Source organism: Apium graveolens, chromosome 8 (assembly GCF_009905375.1).
Source record: "Apium graveolens cultivar Ventura chromosome 8, ASM990537v1, whole genome shotgun sequence".
Taxonomy (NCBI): Eukaryota; Viridiplantae; Streptophyta; class Magnoliopsida; order Apiales; family Apiaceae; genus Apium; species Apium graveolens.
This window is the reverse complement of record NC_133654.1, coordinates 13,956,400-13,971,231: the sequence shown is the minus strand read 5'-3', so window position 1 is coordinate 13,971,231 and position 14,832 is coordinate 13,956,400. Positions and strand designations below refer to the sequence as shown.

At 34.5% G+C, this 14,832-nt stretch overlaps 1 protein-coding gene and 1 non-coding gene across 2 annotated transcripts; one reads left to right on the top strand and one right to left on the bottom strand.

Annotated features, from left to right (window-relative positions):
• Window positions 1-2,912: 2,912 nt before the first annotated feature.
• TRNAT-CGU (transfer RNA threonine (anticodon CGU)) lies at window positions 2,913-2,984 on the top strand. Its single transcript has one exon. It is a non-coding gene; the product is annotated as a tRNA-Thr (tRNA).
• Window positions 2,985-3,427: 443 nt separating this feature from the next.
• Window positions 3,428-13,019, bottom strand: LOC141678558 (ATP-dependent DNA helicase Q-like 3). The gene is made up of 20 exons (XM_074484901.1): window positions 12,864-13,019; window positions 11,871-12,045; window positions 11,537-11,644; window positions 11,403-11,410; window positions 11,235-11,318; window positions 9,620-9,760; window positions 9,491-9,525; window positions 9,118-9,201; window positions 8,420-8,508; window positions 7,428-7,580; window positions 7,229-7,325; window positions 7,039-7,042; window positions 6,800-6,949; window positions 6,616-6,708; window positions 6,486-6,551; window positions 6,254-6,387; window positions 5,568-5,662; window positions 5,331-5,458; window positions 4,200-4,306; window positions 3,428-4,099 (listed from the first exon to the last, which is right to left on the bottom strand). The coding sequence occupies exons 2-20, from the start codon at window positions 12,019-12,021 to the stop codon at window positions 3,655-3,657; spliced, it is 2,172 nt and encodes a 723-aa protein (XP_074341002.1). The 5' UTR covers window positions 12,022-12,045; window positions 12,864-13,019; the 3' UTR covers window positions 3,428-3,654.
• Between the last annotated feature and the right edge of the window lie 1,813 nt (window positions 13,020-14,832).

Below are 14,832 nucleotides of genomic sequence, written 5' to 3'. Positions count from 1 at the left end.
CGTTGGACTTTCTAGCCACGTTCATCTTGGCCAAACGGGTCATTCTTTTGTCAGCCATCTGAGAAAAAGTAAGGGGCACGTAAATAGGCTATCTTAAAGTGGCACACAATGGAAAAATAGACATGAAAAGCAAAGGGAGGAATCTTACCTGAAGAAGCGCTCCTGAAAAAGGCTTTGAGCTCCGACTTGCTGTTATTCCTCTGAGAATCTTAACAGGAAGATGAAGAAGAAAACTCAGAAATGAGAAAGTGAGGAGTAATAGCCTTTCCTCATTCCTTTATATAAGAGGAAAAGGAAGTTGAAGGGACGAAAAGCCCATTGAGGACAAAAGCCCATAGGAAAAAGCCCAGAAAAAAGAATATTCCAGAATATTCCTAGGAATTCTAGAGCATTCTAAACAGGGTGTATTAAGCCCAGATCAATAAAAGAGGCCCAATAAGATTTTGAAAAGGCCCAATAAAAGAGGCCCAATAAGATTTGGAAAAGCCCAATAATAGAGGCTCAGAAAATTTTAATAAGGCCCAACAAAAAAGGCCAGGCCCAAATCCAATTAGGATTTGGAAAATACAATACCCTAAATTAAAGCTAAATAAAGAAGACTAGTGGAAGACCAGGAACCAGGTCGAAATCCAGGTCGTGAATCCTGCCCGAAATCTTTCGAGCAGACACCCGAAAATAACGGGTAAAAAAGACCAGAATCCAGGTCGAATTCCAGGTCGTGAATCCTGCCCGAAATCTTTCGAGCAGACACCCGAAAATAACGGGTAAAAAAGACCAGAATCCAGGTCGAATTCCAGGTCATGAATCCTAGTCGAAATCCTTCGACCAGGAAGCAAGAAAATCAAAGAATTTTTGAACAGGATTCAGGTCGAAATATCGACTAGAATCCTAGTCGAAATCCTAGTCGATAGGCTCATGGCAAGAAGCTGGAATAACGGGACTGAATTGAGGTCGAAATTTCGACCAGGAATGAGGTCGGATAAACCAAGCATCTTTCAAAAAAAAAAAAGGGATTAAAAACTCAGGTCGAAGTTCGACTAGGATCCTGGTCGAATTCCAGGTCGTGAATCCTAGTCGAAATCCTTCGACCAGGAAGCAAGAATATCAAAGAATTTTCGAACAGGATTCAGGTCGAATTTTCGACTAGGATCCTGGTCGAATTCCAGGTCCTAGATCCAGGTCGAAATTTCGACTAGGATCCTGGTCGAGTTCCAGGTCGTGGATCCTAGTCGAATTCTTTCGACCAGGATGGCAAGGCTGACCCCTATTTTCGACTAGGATCCAGGTCGAAATTTCGACTAGGATCCTGGTCGAAAAAGGGCTGGAAATCTGAAAATTAGGGAAAAATCCCGGAAATTAGGGAAAATCCCGGAAATTAGGGAAAATCCCAGAAAATTAGGAAAAAATCTCAGAAAATTAGGGAAAAATTCTAGAAAATTAGGGAAAATCCCAGAAAATTAGGGAAAAATCCCGGAAATTAGGGAAAATCCCAGAAAATTAGGAAAAAATCCCAGAAAATTAGGGAAAAATTTCAGAAAATTAGGGAAAATCCCAGAAAATTAGGGAAAAATCCAGAAAATAAGGAAAAAATCCCGTAAATAAGGGAAAAATTCCAGAAAATTAGGGAAAATCCCAGAAAATTAGGGAAAAATCCAGAAAATATGGGAAAAATCCCGTAAATAAGGGAAAAATTCCTGGAAATTAAGATAATTCCTGAATAAAAGGAAAAATTCATTGTAAATGTATAGGTCGCTCCACACTTTACGGAAAAACGAAACCCTGTAAGGGAACAAATAGACTTAACTTTTGCGAAACCTAATCAATGTTTCCCAAAAGTTGGGGGGCAAATGATAGGGATAAATAAATTATGCTTGTATAATTTATTTACTGCATTAATTGTACAAGCTGTGGGCTGCTAGGCCCAATAAAAAGATATATGATACTCAGACCAGAAAGGTTAAGCCTGATGGACCAGATCAGGCCTGATGGAATAAAAAAGGCCCAAAAGCCCTGATTATTAATTAATTTCGTAATTAATTAATAAGGGACAAATCAGATGTTGAAAAGAGTCCCGATAAGGATATAAATCCTTGGAGATTAGCCTCAAGGGGACCTAAAAGGATAAGGAATCAGTTTCCTACTATCTAGGACTCCAAAGTCCATTCTAATTCAAGGACTTGCCCACCAAGTCTCCTATACTAAGTCCAATTCAAGGACTCCCAACATCTATATAAGGGGTCTCACCCCCACCAATCAGAACTACGTTTTTTGGCTTGATTCTCTAATTCACAGAGATACGTAGGCATCTCGTAAAGGCAGATCGAGTCACGAAATACGAGAGCAGCCATTAAAGGCCTTGAGCTCCCGAATCTTAGTATTAAATACAGCAAGTAATAACCTTAGTTTTTTATCCATAACATCTTCATTTTCCTGGTCTAACTCAAATTCCAAGATTACACTAATCACATAAACAAGATTTAATTAGTTTATAATAATTTAAAGAGTGTTTTCAAAAAATATGATTTTTTAATTTTTTTTAACAAATTTTTTTTTTTAAAAAAAATTGCATAAACAAGATTTTCCCATTGTTTTTAAAAAAATATGATTTTACAACCCAACGCAACCAAAAAAGGTTTCGGACGTTTTTCAGAAAACGTAAAAAAAATTGTAGATATTGTTGCAAATCATATTTTTAAAAAACATTAAAATATCATATAATTTTTAAATATACCGTTTTTGATAATTCTTCTAATTTAAATAATTCTTTATAACATTTTTTACAATTAATTATATTCATACCCGATATTTAACGAATTTTAAATTCAAACTCCATAAAATGGGCGAAACGTGAAAGTACTTGTACAGAGTACAGAGCAGGAAATTTGCAAACCCTGAAATTTTGAAAGTGAACTGCTTCTGTAGCATAGTGGTAGTGCGTTCGCTTCGTAAGCGAAAGGTCGTGAGTTCGATCCTCACCAGGAGCTTTTTTTTTTTCTCCTCTTTAATCTGTTTTAAGTTTTATGATCCAAAACGTTTTGCTAGAGGGCAAAGTACAATACTTAAAACAGCAAATTTCACCATTTAACTCGGCAAAACAAAAAATGAAATTTATCTTTAAAACTCGTACGAATGCCGAATCAGAATCAGATTTTTAACGTTTTGTTCACGTTGCATCTAGAACTGAACTCCACAACCATCAACACATGGAAAACACATTATGGTCTGATAATGTTCATCGGATCAGAACCTCTGTTTGTACAAATTATTCAATCTTCCATTGTTCTTGGTGTTGCTTCAGCAAAACGTATTTCATACGATAGCATCTAAAATCCGCTGAGTTTAGCATTTGTTAAAATAGGCAGTCCATGCAAAAAAAAAAGATAGCTCATTCATAGTTTACAAGAAGAGCCACTGGTAAGAATAAAAGTAAAATTTAACAGTGTCCTCAATGTCCCTGTTATCGGACTATCACAAAGCATAATAATTGAGAGTTACATTTTACATAATCATTGAAACATGTTTGTGAAATTTTGCTACAATGTTTCTTCTTTTTCAATTTATTGCCAATCTTATCAGCAACAGAATGGAAAAAGAATTTGGTAGATCTTTGCTGCACATACAAAATATAACAAAGAACCATTTCAGCCTAGTAGCCTACTGATATCTAGCTCTCTTGTCCCCGTTCTTCTGTATGCTGCTGGGTGAATGATTCTGAAGTGGTGATAACCGTCTTCCCTCAGCTTTTTTGCTTTTCAGGAACTCAGAGAAAGATGGGATTGTTGGCAATTCAGTGTCTGGTAAATTGCTTTCCAGCATAGTTGGAGTTTTACCCTTAACACTGCAGTATACATTTTCACTAGTAATTACAGCCGCTACCTGATCAACCAAAGGAGATGGTGAACAGGAAATTCCGGTCTGTTCAGGGCTGGGAGAAGCAGGATCTGTCGTGCTGAGCCTAGAAATTAGTTCCTTTTCGTTTGCTGTTGAAAGCCACCTCATAGTACTTGCCATTTTCGATAAATAAAAGGATTTACCAGATTTTCCAAATTTCTTGAAGCACTCACTTTCAAGCAATGCAGCAGATGTTTCAATATCAATTCTGCAGAGGAAACATAAAACATTTCCGGTAATTTTAAACTTAATACTTCACAGATAATTTTCTAGCACATCAGTAGTAGGAAAAAAGATAGTCTACGTACTCTAAGTTTCCAAGCCTCTGCTGTGATTGCTTTAGCGCATTCAATAATCTTTGCTTGCTCGACCCCCTAAGAGTTTCAGATATGGCATTCCTGTCGAGTTTACTTTTCTGTCGACAGATAATATTTTAGCACCACTTGCAGGAGGCGGTGGGGATATGTAATTATAACTAAAGATGTAGACAACATAAAAAACATGAACTTATGTGACAGTCCACCAGTTTATTCTCTTCAGATAATGATAGTAAAACAGAGCTCTCAGTCTTAACGACAAACAAATATTAACAGTCGGTGATATACAGTACTAGCATTGCAAAGAGCCTGCACAGGCCTATATATTAATATAGCATTAGATATTAAATTATAAATAAGATTGAACTTATATAATATTGTATTTAATCTTAATTAAAAATTAACATATATAGAATTACAATATAATATATGATTAAAAAGGCAATATTAAATAGAAATTAACATATAAAGAATATTATAGCAAATTACTACAAATTTAACATAAATATTGTTCTCTATTATTTATGATAGAATTTTAAGTGGTTTTTTTTTAAAAAATAGCATAAGAAGAATCACCTTTTTAACTCATATTTATGATAGAAGATCATATTTATAAAAAAACTATTTTTTTTTCAATCTGAGCATAATAAATAACCAATCCATATTATTAGTGTTTTCTTATCCAGAAATTTCTGTTTCTATTATTTAAATTGCCCCAAATGACTAAATAATCCATGTAGTTATTGTTTAATCCATCACAAATATTATCTAAGATCTTATCTTTAAAATTCCATGGTTAATATTTCGTCCAGCATAAAGACTAAATAATCTATATTTGCTTTACCTTAATCCGGCCCAAATAACAACCGACCACCAATCTTTTAGTGTTTCGGCTTTAATTATGCATAATTGAATACTTGAAAACCTCTATCAATCTGGAATATTTAAAAGGTACTTAGATTATACCAGGAGTAAAAGTATCAATGGCTGTGTCGCATCCATTATGCCATTAAATTATTTTCTCAATTATTTACAGCTGACTACAAAATAAACCTGAACATTATTATTTTAGAACTAGGTTAAGAAAATGAAGAAACTGGGAAGAAGGAATGTAAATATCACCTGTTTTTCATGATTTTTGTCCTGATAATATCTCTCTTCAGCCTGCTGCAGCACTTCAAACTTATCATTTAATGTTGTTTTTGATGGTAAACTTGATCTAGTCAAGGTCTTCACAACATCAATATCATCTGGAAAATTGACTAATTAATTTATGACGATAGCTAGAAAAAAAAGAGTGCAATTAACAAATTTTGGAGTTATGTAAACTATTTATCCAGGATTATAGAAGATATTTACCATCAGCATCAGATATTTCATCCTCGGACCAATTTTCACTATCATCCTGATTCCAAAATTCTGAGAATTGGTCGTCTGCCATCAGAATCGAGGGGCTGAGACAGTAGCAAATATATGAGGTGAGACATTAAGCTAACACCAATCTATAATCGAATGTATTGTTTCCATCTAGGAAGCACCGACACTCCAGGAAAGGGCATTCAACTATAAGCTTGTGGCAATTAAAAAGTTGATAGATAGTAGGAACAGTTAGACATAAATACAAGTTTCTGCAAGACTAAACATATCCATATATCTTTGCTTCCTAGTTCCATGAGCAAAACTTGCAACCACAGTTAAGAAAATAAAACTGGAACACAACAAACAAGAGAGGCACTAACTTTGATTTTTTGTAACAAAAATAACACCTGCTTATTGTATACTGATTTATTTTTGCTAGGCCAAAGTATTACTATTGTCTTCTTTCATGATTAAATTATCATCAAATTACTATGATTATCTGTTCCAGACAGTTCTAAAGGAATCACCAGCCAAGTAAATCCATTAAGAATTACTGTAAATTAGATATATGATCTGTTAATTACATCCTATTCTTGTTAAAAGAATCTACAGACATGTCAATATCGATGTTCAAAGATTTCAATTCCCCTTCCCCTATAGAATTGAACCATATTCACAACAAATACCTATTAATATAGATTCGTGGTGTACCACTCCTGCTTTGAAAAGCACAAGAACTTGTAAGCTCCTCTAAACACTTGGTCACTATGTCCGGGTGCCTACATGCATCACAGGATTTTCCACACAAGTTTGCTGGTACCTGTTTGTACGAAGATGTTAATGATATGACCTAAACCATACACGAAAGAAAAAGAAGACTGACAGAAAGAGACAACACATAACCACGAACTCAAGTACCTCCTCCCCAAAACTCTCTAGGATCTTTTTCCTTCGACAATTAGCCTCTTCGCAATACTTAACCATCTGCATCCATTGTCTACTTTTAATTTCTTCTATATTTATTGGAATCTAAGTTCAATGGAGTTACCATTTTGAAATCAACCAAGGACTTCTTTGTATGTCCATCCGGCAAGCCCGAGGACTGCAACTTTTTGCTTTCTGCTTTACTTAAAATAAATTCCTGCAGTTATTTAGAAGATTTCATTTAATTTTTACTTGCTATAAGTTCTGAACAGAAAATATAAAAGACTGGTGAGATGATGTGATCTAACCATTTTTCTCCGGTCATCCACTCCGTAGTATAAAACACTTCTAGATGGCAATTGATCACGACCAGCTCTACCTGACTCCTGATAAAAGGATTCCATCGACTTGGGAACATTATAGTGGCAAACAATCCTGACATCTTTCCGATCTATTCCCTAAATGTTATGCATTATCCATTAGTACCTGGTGAAAATTATTACCTATAGAATTATAGATATAAAATTTAATAGCAATAATTACATACCATCCTGAAGGAACACCAGAACCTTATACACAGAACATTCTCCAGAGCATCTCCAAACACAAATGCAGCAAAAAAAATATAGTTGATATATAAAGTTAATCTTTAGAATTAAATTTTTTTTCATACAAGCCAAAAGTCTACAATTAAAGAGTTAGGATATTATTGTGAATCACTGAGGTACGATCAATACCCAAAAGCCACTGTAGCGACAACAACCTGCGTCTTTGAGGAAATCCAGTCATCTAGAACAGAACTCCGTAGCTTATTGTTTAATCCCGCATGATATGCTTAAAGCAGGTAGAGATTTAAGAGTGTCAGGAATAATCATTTTAGAACCAAACTTAAGAGGTAAAAGAGAAAATGTTTTAAAAGAGAAAATGTTTAGTTACCAGCACAATTAATTCCCATCTTGGACAAATGAGTAGCCAAATCATCACAAGTTGTACGTTCGAGACAGTATACAATTGCACAAATGTTTCCGCAAGATTTAAAAAGATTGGCTACATCCGCATATGGATCTTCCAAACGATCTTTATATCGAACTGAAACATAGAGAAATAATATTTATATAATACTCATATAGAATTACTATCATAAAAAAGATGATATATTTATATTGAAATTCTTCAACAAAACATATCCTGTAACTGTGGATATTAATGACATAGATTAACCACAAAAACAATGTTTAGTGACAGTGAGAAGATAAATAAAGGCAGAAGCTATAAATAGAACACGTGGTTCCAAATCTCGACAATTTATGCTCTAAAAGGGTAATACAGTAATATTTTGTACTGTAAGTAAACACATACAGATTTTATCTTATTCTTGTTTTTGTTCAATAACTCTATCTTTTCATTAGTTGTCCTGCATCACTAGATGTCAGCCTCGATATCTGCCTATAATATCACTTAATATTGGATTCAATATCAGCTTAATAAGCTATTACCTATGCAGATTTACAGCTGTTACACATATCAATATTTACAACAATAATACACACTCATGCTGGTTGAATAATATTGACAACCATTTAGCCTAAGTCTGGTACATAGTATGATGCCCAAATAATTACCATTGAAACAACTAACAAGCATGGTTCTACATTTTACTAAAGTTGCGGTGACAAGTGGACTCAACCTAATGAGTAAAGAATGGAAGTAGAATTGCACTTATGCATCTGCTCATAACCTGAGCTTATAATTTAGTTCAGGCTTGCGAATTCAAAAGAAATAATGTACTGCGGCTATATACAGAAGTAATAAACTCGAATTTGACCAGGCTTTATTCAGCACAGGTTATAGATAATATATATTAAAAAATATGCTGTACTAGATCCTTCAGATCCAAAATGTAAAAAAATTAAAAAACTTGACCTGACCTTCGTAATATATATTTGGTCGATTAAAAGATGACTTCAGGACTAGAGGATTATGTAAGCACAAAGACTCCATCACATCCATCTGAACCCTACAAAACCAAATATTTATTGCAGATAGAACAAGGAGAGAAAAGAGAGGAAATCTATACTTAATGTGTGATTCATGGTGCTTTACACAAGTAGACAGGTATGATCAAAGTGTTATAATGTGTAAATATCTCTTCGACGTACTTTGTGTCATCTCTGATCTCTCACATCCAAAAGATGCAACTTCCAACATTTTTACATATTGCAATCAGTACTTAAAAGAGTTAATGCAAGGAACTAAAAATTATTAGAATATGAGAATATGCACAAATATATAAAATGGTAATTACTGCAATGTGTATGTGTTCCCCATGATTTCTCCTTCTGTTTTCCAGTTGAACTACAAACAGCGAACTTAAAAAAAATGTTGCCGAGAATTTAGGAGCAACCATTTTTATAATAAATTTCATAACTAGCAACGGTGTACAAAGATCTTTTGAGAAAGACTGTCATGTAACCATTTTGTGTGGTTTTGTCGGATTAGTTTGTTCAAGTGAACATGGAGGAGCGGTGGAATGTGTGAAGACCTGAGTTTGTGGTTGCAACTTCTGCAAATATAATGACTTATTGTTACAATATGAAAACAGTTCAAGACATGCGCCTGAACTCACTTTGGAACAGCGGTAGCTGTTAAAGCCAATATTGGTACATCAGGTAAACGATTCCTCAAAGAAGAAAGTTTCCGGTAGCTAGGCCTGCAGTAGCATATGAATGACAATATTTTAGGATAACCAATACACACCAGTCACTACGAGATGCAATAATAACACTAAGGAAGGGGAAAGCTATAACGTTAGATAGCTCAATATCACTTGTTGACCCAAATAAACCTGAAGTTAGACCAAAGCCAGATCCTGAAACTAGCTTAAATTTTTTATAATAATACTGGATGAATCCCTCAAGGAGAGAAAGCAGATCTAACACAAGTCTGTGTAGATGATAAAAAATATAAATCTAGTGCAGTAAACTCATAAAAATTGTCACCTGAAGTCATGGCCCCAAGATGAGATGCAATGAGCCTGAAATATTTGGCAAAAAGACAATGAAATAAACAAAGTTAATCCTGTTGAAAACAAAACTGTATACTTGCAATAGTAACGTAGGCCTTTGTACCTCATCGATGGCTATTAGATTCAAGAGCCCTTTAGCATGGATCTTTGTCAATCGTAACATAAAACCAGATGTCGCAATCAATTCCGGTGTTACATAAAGCAACCTTAAGGATGGTTTTCCAGATTCAAGATCTTCATGAATCTACATCAGTAACACCAATGTCAATTACTATAACTATGCAAGTATGAAAGGCAATATTACGAGAAAGTTTAAAATTTGACCATCTTTGGTTATTGTTTACTAGTATGTGGTGCATATTATTAATAAAACAGTGTTCCCAAAAATACGGACTACCCTGACGCGTAAGCAGACCTGGACACCTTTATAAACTATTGGAGAATGATAATTTTAAAAAACTTTTAAAGATAGGCTGCCTGGTATTTGAATATTATGCTGGTGAGTTGTAATAAACATCCAGTAGAAAAATTCCGATTAAATAATAATAGCATAAAAGACGAAAACATATGTTTTCGGTTTTCCGACTGAATCAAGGTTTCTGACTATACAGTTTTTGGACCATTGCTAAATAGACACCAGGTTGTACCAGAGCCACCAATATGCAAGGAAATCAACAAAATATCTTCGTACAGATCTACAAGGAAACCATAACTTTGCTCTGAGAAAGAAAGATCCGTAATTGCCTAACAAACAGCAAGACCGAGAAAACCATTACTTTAAAATCAATCCAATTCCTAGTTTCTTGTAAATTCAGTGGACTTCAAATCTGACTTTCATATCTAAGCCTATAAGCCATAAGGTAGATTATCATATAACTATTTAGTGGACAGGTTGTTTAGTGCTTAGGGTAGTTGGATGCGGGGTGATGATAGGTACATGCCATTATCCAACAGTGGCTATAAATCCAGCCTACCGCAGAAAGGAAGATGAGTGTTCAAGACTCACGGGAATGTATCTCATAGTCAAAGGCAGCAGCAAGATTGATGTTCGGATGCTTCTAGACAAAACGTTGCCACACCATTACTTTAGTAACAGCATCCTAGTTACTTTCTGGGTTAGGCAGAGCTGATAGATATACTGATATGATGACTCTACCAAAAAACAAATTCAGTGACATAATATTACCCCTCAAGTGCTACTCTAAATCTTCTTTTTTAAGCATGTACTATATATTGGATGAAAGAATGGACAAATTTAATGCATACACGCGCTATCAAAATAACACGTATAATAGGATTCAAGAAAATGACCGAATCTTTATGACTGGTCATAGAATACTATTAGAAGTTTTATATTTCCAAAATTTATGTGTTCAATTTGGACTTTTGCAATAGAAATAGATAATAAAGATTAAAGAGTGTTATAATTTTGTGAAAGACACTAAAATATTCCTCCATCATGCACTCTCTTGCCTTGTCACTCCTGGCTAGTCTTCGTGATCTGTCGTTTTAGAAGGCATTCTACAATGTATGTTACTTTCTCCTAATGTCAAATAAATTTTTGGTAGGTTTTGCGCACTTTTTGCAATGTTGACATACAATATACATGGGGCAGAAAATACACTCATCTCCAGGACATAATTTTTTAATGCAACTAGAATTCATTATGGCAACCAATTACAAACTTGATAATAAATATAAATGAACCCAACAATCACCTTTTCTCTAACTTTCGATGTCTGGGTCGAGGATAGAAATTCAGCAGCAATACCTTTCTCCTTTAGTGCCATTACTTGATTTTCCTGGAAGAAAAAAAATGATAATCATCTTTAATTCTATTAGTAACTGAAAGGTACTTAAAATTATTGATTCGTTAAGATACTAACCATTAATGCTTCAGTCAACAATAAAACCGTTAGCAATGAGATTGAGTCCTTGCATTTAAAAGACATTATAAAAGTTGTGCAGTTTATGCTTCATTCAAAAGTTAAAATTAAATAAAAAGATAAACAGCTTTCACCTATTAAAGGACAAACAACAAGCACAATTCCCGGTTTCACCAATGCTGGAATCTGATAGCACATTGACTTTCCTCCACCAGTTGGCATGAGGCAGAAACAATCTCTTCCTATACATACACATGCTTAATTAATGAACCACTTGTATCATTTGAACTTATTAGAAATTAATAACTAGCGTAAAATCTCTCAAACACATGATCCACAGAATGTGATGCAGCAAAGATTCAGACAAGTACCGAGAACTTAAGATCAATTGATTAACTCACGATACAGCTTAGTATTACTTGCTCCTTTAATAATATGATGCAATACTGCATACAAAATAGACTAGACCTGACAAAACTGATTCGATCGCTTCTAATTGCTTCCCTCGATACTGAGAATACCCAAAATGCCATCTGAGGAGCTTCACCAAAGCTTCCTTCCCGCATTTCTGCTTCTCAAATCCACAAATATTTTTCAATGGCAACTCGGACTTCTTCATTTTACCAAAAAACCGTATAAACACCTATACAAACAACAAATACCAAGCCGTTACCTCCGAAATAAACCTAATTCCAAAAAACTCAAACATTCATCAAAGCCAAAGAGGACACAAAAGTAACGAAAAACAGTACAAAATCCACAAATTGAAACACTAACAACCGCAAAACTCAAACTTTCCCCATTTTACGACAAAATCTCACTAAAAATCCATCTGTAACTTGAATACTTGTGCATTTTAAGAACAAAATTTGAAATTGCATTACGTATATACTACAGTCTACAGCATTGTCTATAAAAACGCCTACTACATAATACATATCATAGAATCTCCATAAATAAATAGCAATCGTCAAATATATAGTTTCCGGTCCCAACATAACAAAGAAAGCGTATTTTTAACCTCGATTAATGAATTGTGCATTTTAAGAACAAAACTTGAAATTGCATTATATATACAAAGTACAATCTACAGCATTACATATAAAGACACCTACAACATATAGTAGAATATCATTAAATGAATAGCTTTGTCAAAAGTATATTTCCGGTCCAACATAACAAAAAAACGTATTTTTAATCTCGATAAATGAATAAAATTTTCCGATCGCGAGGAAATTCATTTAACGAAGTTCAATTAAATAAGTAGAAACAGATAAGAGTAGAAAACGAATAATAGGATCATCGAGAGAGATCGAAAGAAAACTACACCTAATTATATAATCAAAATCAAATAAATGTTGTTGAAATATTGAGAAAGTTAATATGTGAATGTAAATAGTAATGGAATATTAATAGATACACGCACAAAATGGATACGGGTCGGAGACGAAGAGAAGATACCTATGGCATTTTGCCGCCAAGCAAGTGTAAGTAAAGAGGAAAATGGGAGTGAATCGTATGTATACAAAGTAAAAGGACTCTCAAGAAATCTTTTGATTGAAACTAGAGTAAAATGCATGATGTGTACGCAAAGTTTGCCTTTACTGGACTGTATGTACTCAATGTTTCAAGAATGCAATATGTGTACCTAATATTTTAGAAGTCTGTAAAGTGTGTACTTGCCGTTAAGTGTCTGTTAAATCCATTGCAGAAGTCTTCAAATAGCAGTGATGTAACTGCAAATTGGCTTAAAAGGTGCCATAAAGAAAGGCAATCCCGCTTTTAATATCATTCCTACATCTTTATTACTGCAGCCATCATATACACACAAAAACACACATATCTTAGTCACCTGGTTCTTGATTGATTGAAACCCATTGCAGCAATATCCTGGTTTGTGCGTGATTTTGATGATCATCTGGCTTATTATCCAAACGAGTGCCCTGATTATAGTCGTAAGTCCTATGTTCAACAGTTTTGTTCTGTTTCTCTGTGTTCGTTTACACACTTTCATGTAACTGATCATGTAACTGGTTTTATGTTGATTTTTGCCTTATTTTGTAGTGTTAAAATCTGCATAGAATCGTCTTATGTAATATGGTCGTGTATATTGATAAATTAGGGTTTGGTATGAATGTTTACAATCACTTTATCTTCTATACCATGTATTGAATTTGCAGGTGAACCTGATAATTTTACTATTAAGTGTCATTTTGGGGGACATTTTGAGTCAAACCCTAAAAATTATGTTGAAGGCCAGGTCCGATATGTAGACATGTGTGATGTTGATCAAATTAGCTATATAGAAGTACTTAGGATGTTCAATGAATGTGGTGAAACTTGTAGCTTCTTGGATTATTTTATAAACATCCATCATCTAATATGGATGTAGCATTATTCCCCCTGGTAAATGATGCAGATGTGCTTGAGATGTGTAAACATATTGACTCAACTAGGTTGATGCATTTGTATTGTGAGAGTAACCCAATGAGCCAGGAAACTATGAATTTCATTCCCTCTCAGTGGTTGAATTTTGACTACATTGAGGACCCTAACATTGCACAAAGGGAGCATGATGAATTAGTGCAACTGTTGGAGTTAGAGGGCATGTGTAAAGCCCCCAACGATCTTGAAGAAGAAGTTGTGGACAAAGAACAAAACTGTGAATTTGAGAATGTTGATGAAGAGGATGATCATGTATCATTCCATGATGGCAACTCCAATATAGATATTACAGATGAAGATGAGGGTTCTGTCAAGAAAGTTAGGGAAAAAAAGAAGGAATTTCCTAAGACACACAATGTGACTGATTGGACTCTTGACAGTGGTAATTTCATGGATGTTAATGAGGGAGAAAGAGGTATTTTATCTGACTTGAGTGACTGTGATGATAGTGATGTAGAAATGTGGGTTGCAAATAGTACAGATGATGATGATGATGAATTTAGGTACCCTGCTTTTAATGAAGCCACTAACATGAATGATCCCAAATTTGAGGTTGAAATGGTTTTTAGCAGTGCTAGTACATTTAGAAGTGCTGTTAGAAATCAGTCCATTAAACATATGAGGGAAGTGAAACAGCTTAGGAACTTTGGACATAGGGTTCAATTTATATGTGAAGATCCCAAGTGCAAGTGGAAGATTTATGCCTCCCCTAAGCCCAACTCTGCTAGTTTGCAAATCAAAACCTATCAAAGGACTCACAGTTGTTATGAGACCTTTAAACAGAAGAATATGACATCATCTTGGATTGCAAAACATTATGAAAATGACATAAGAATGAATCCAACCTGGCCAATACCTGCTTTTCAGAAGAAAATTGTAAATGATTGGAGATGTGAGATCAGTATCCATACAGTGGGAAGGGCAAAAAGAATGGCACTTGCTGAGATCAAGGGTAAGCATATTAAACAGTATGGTTTAATATGGG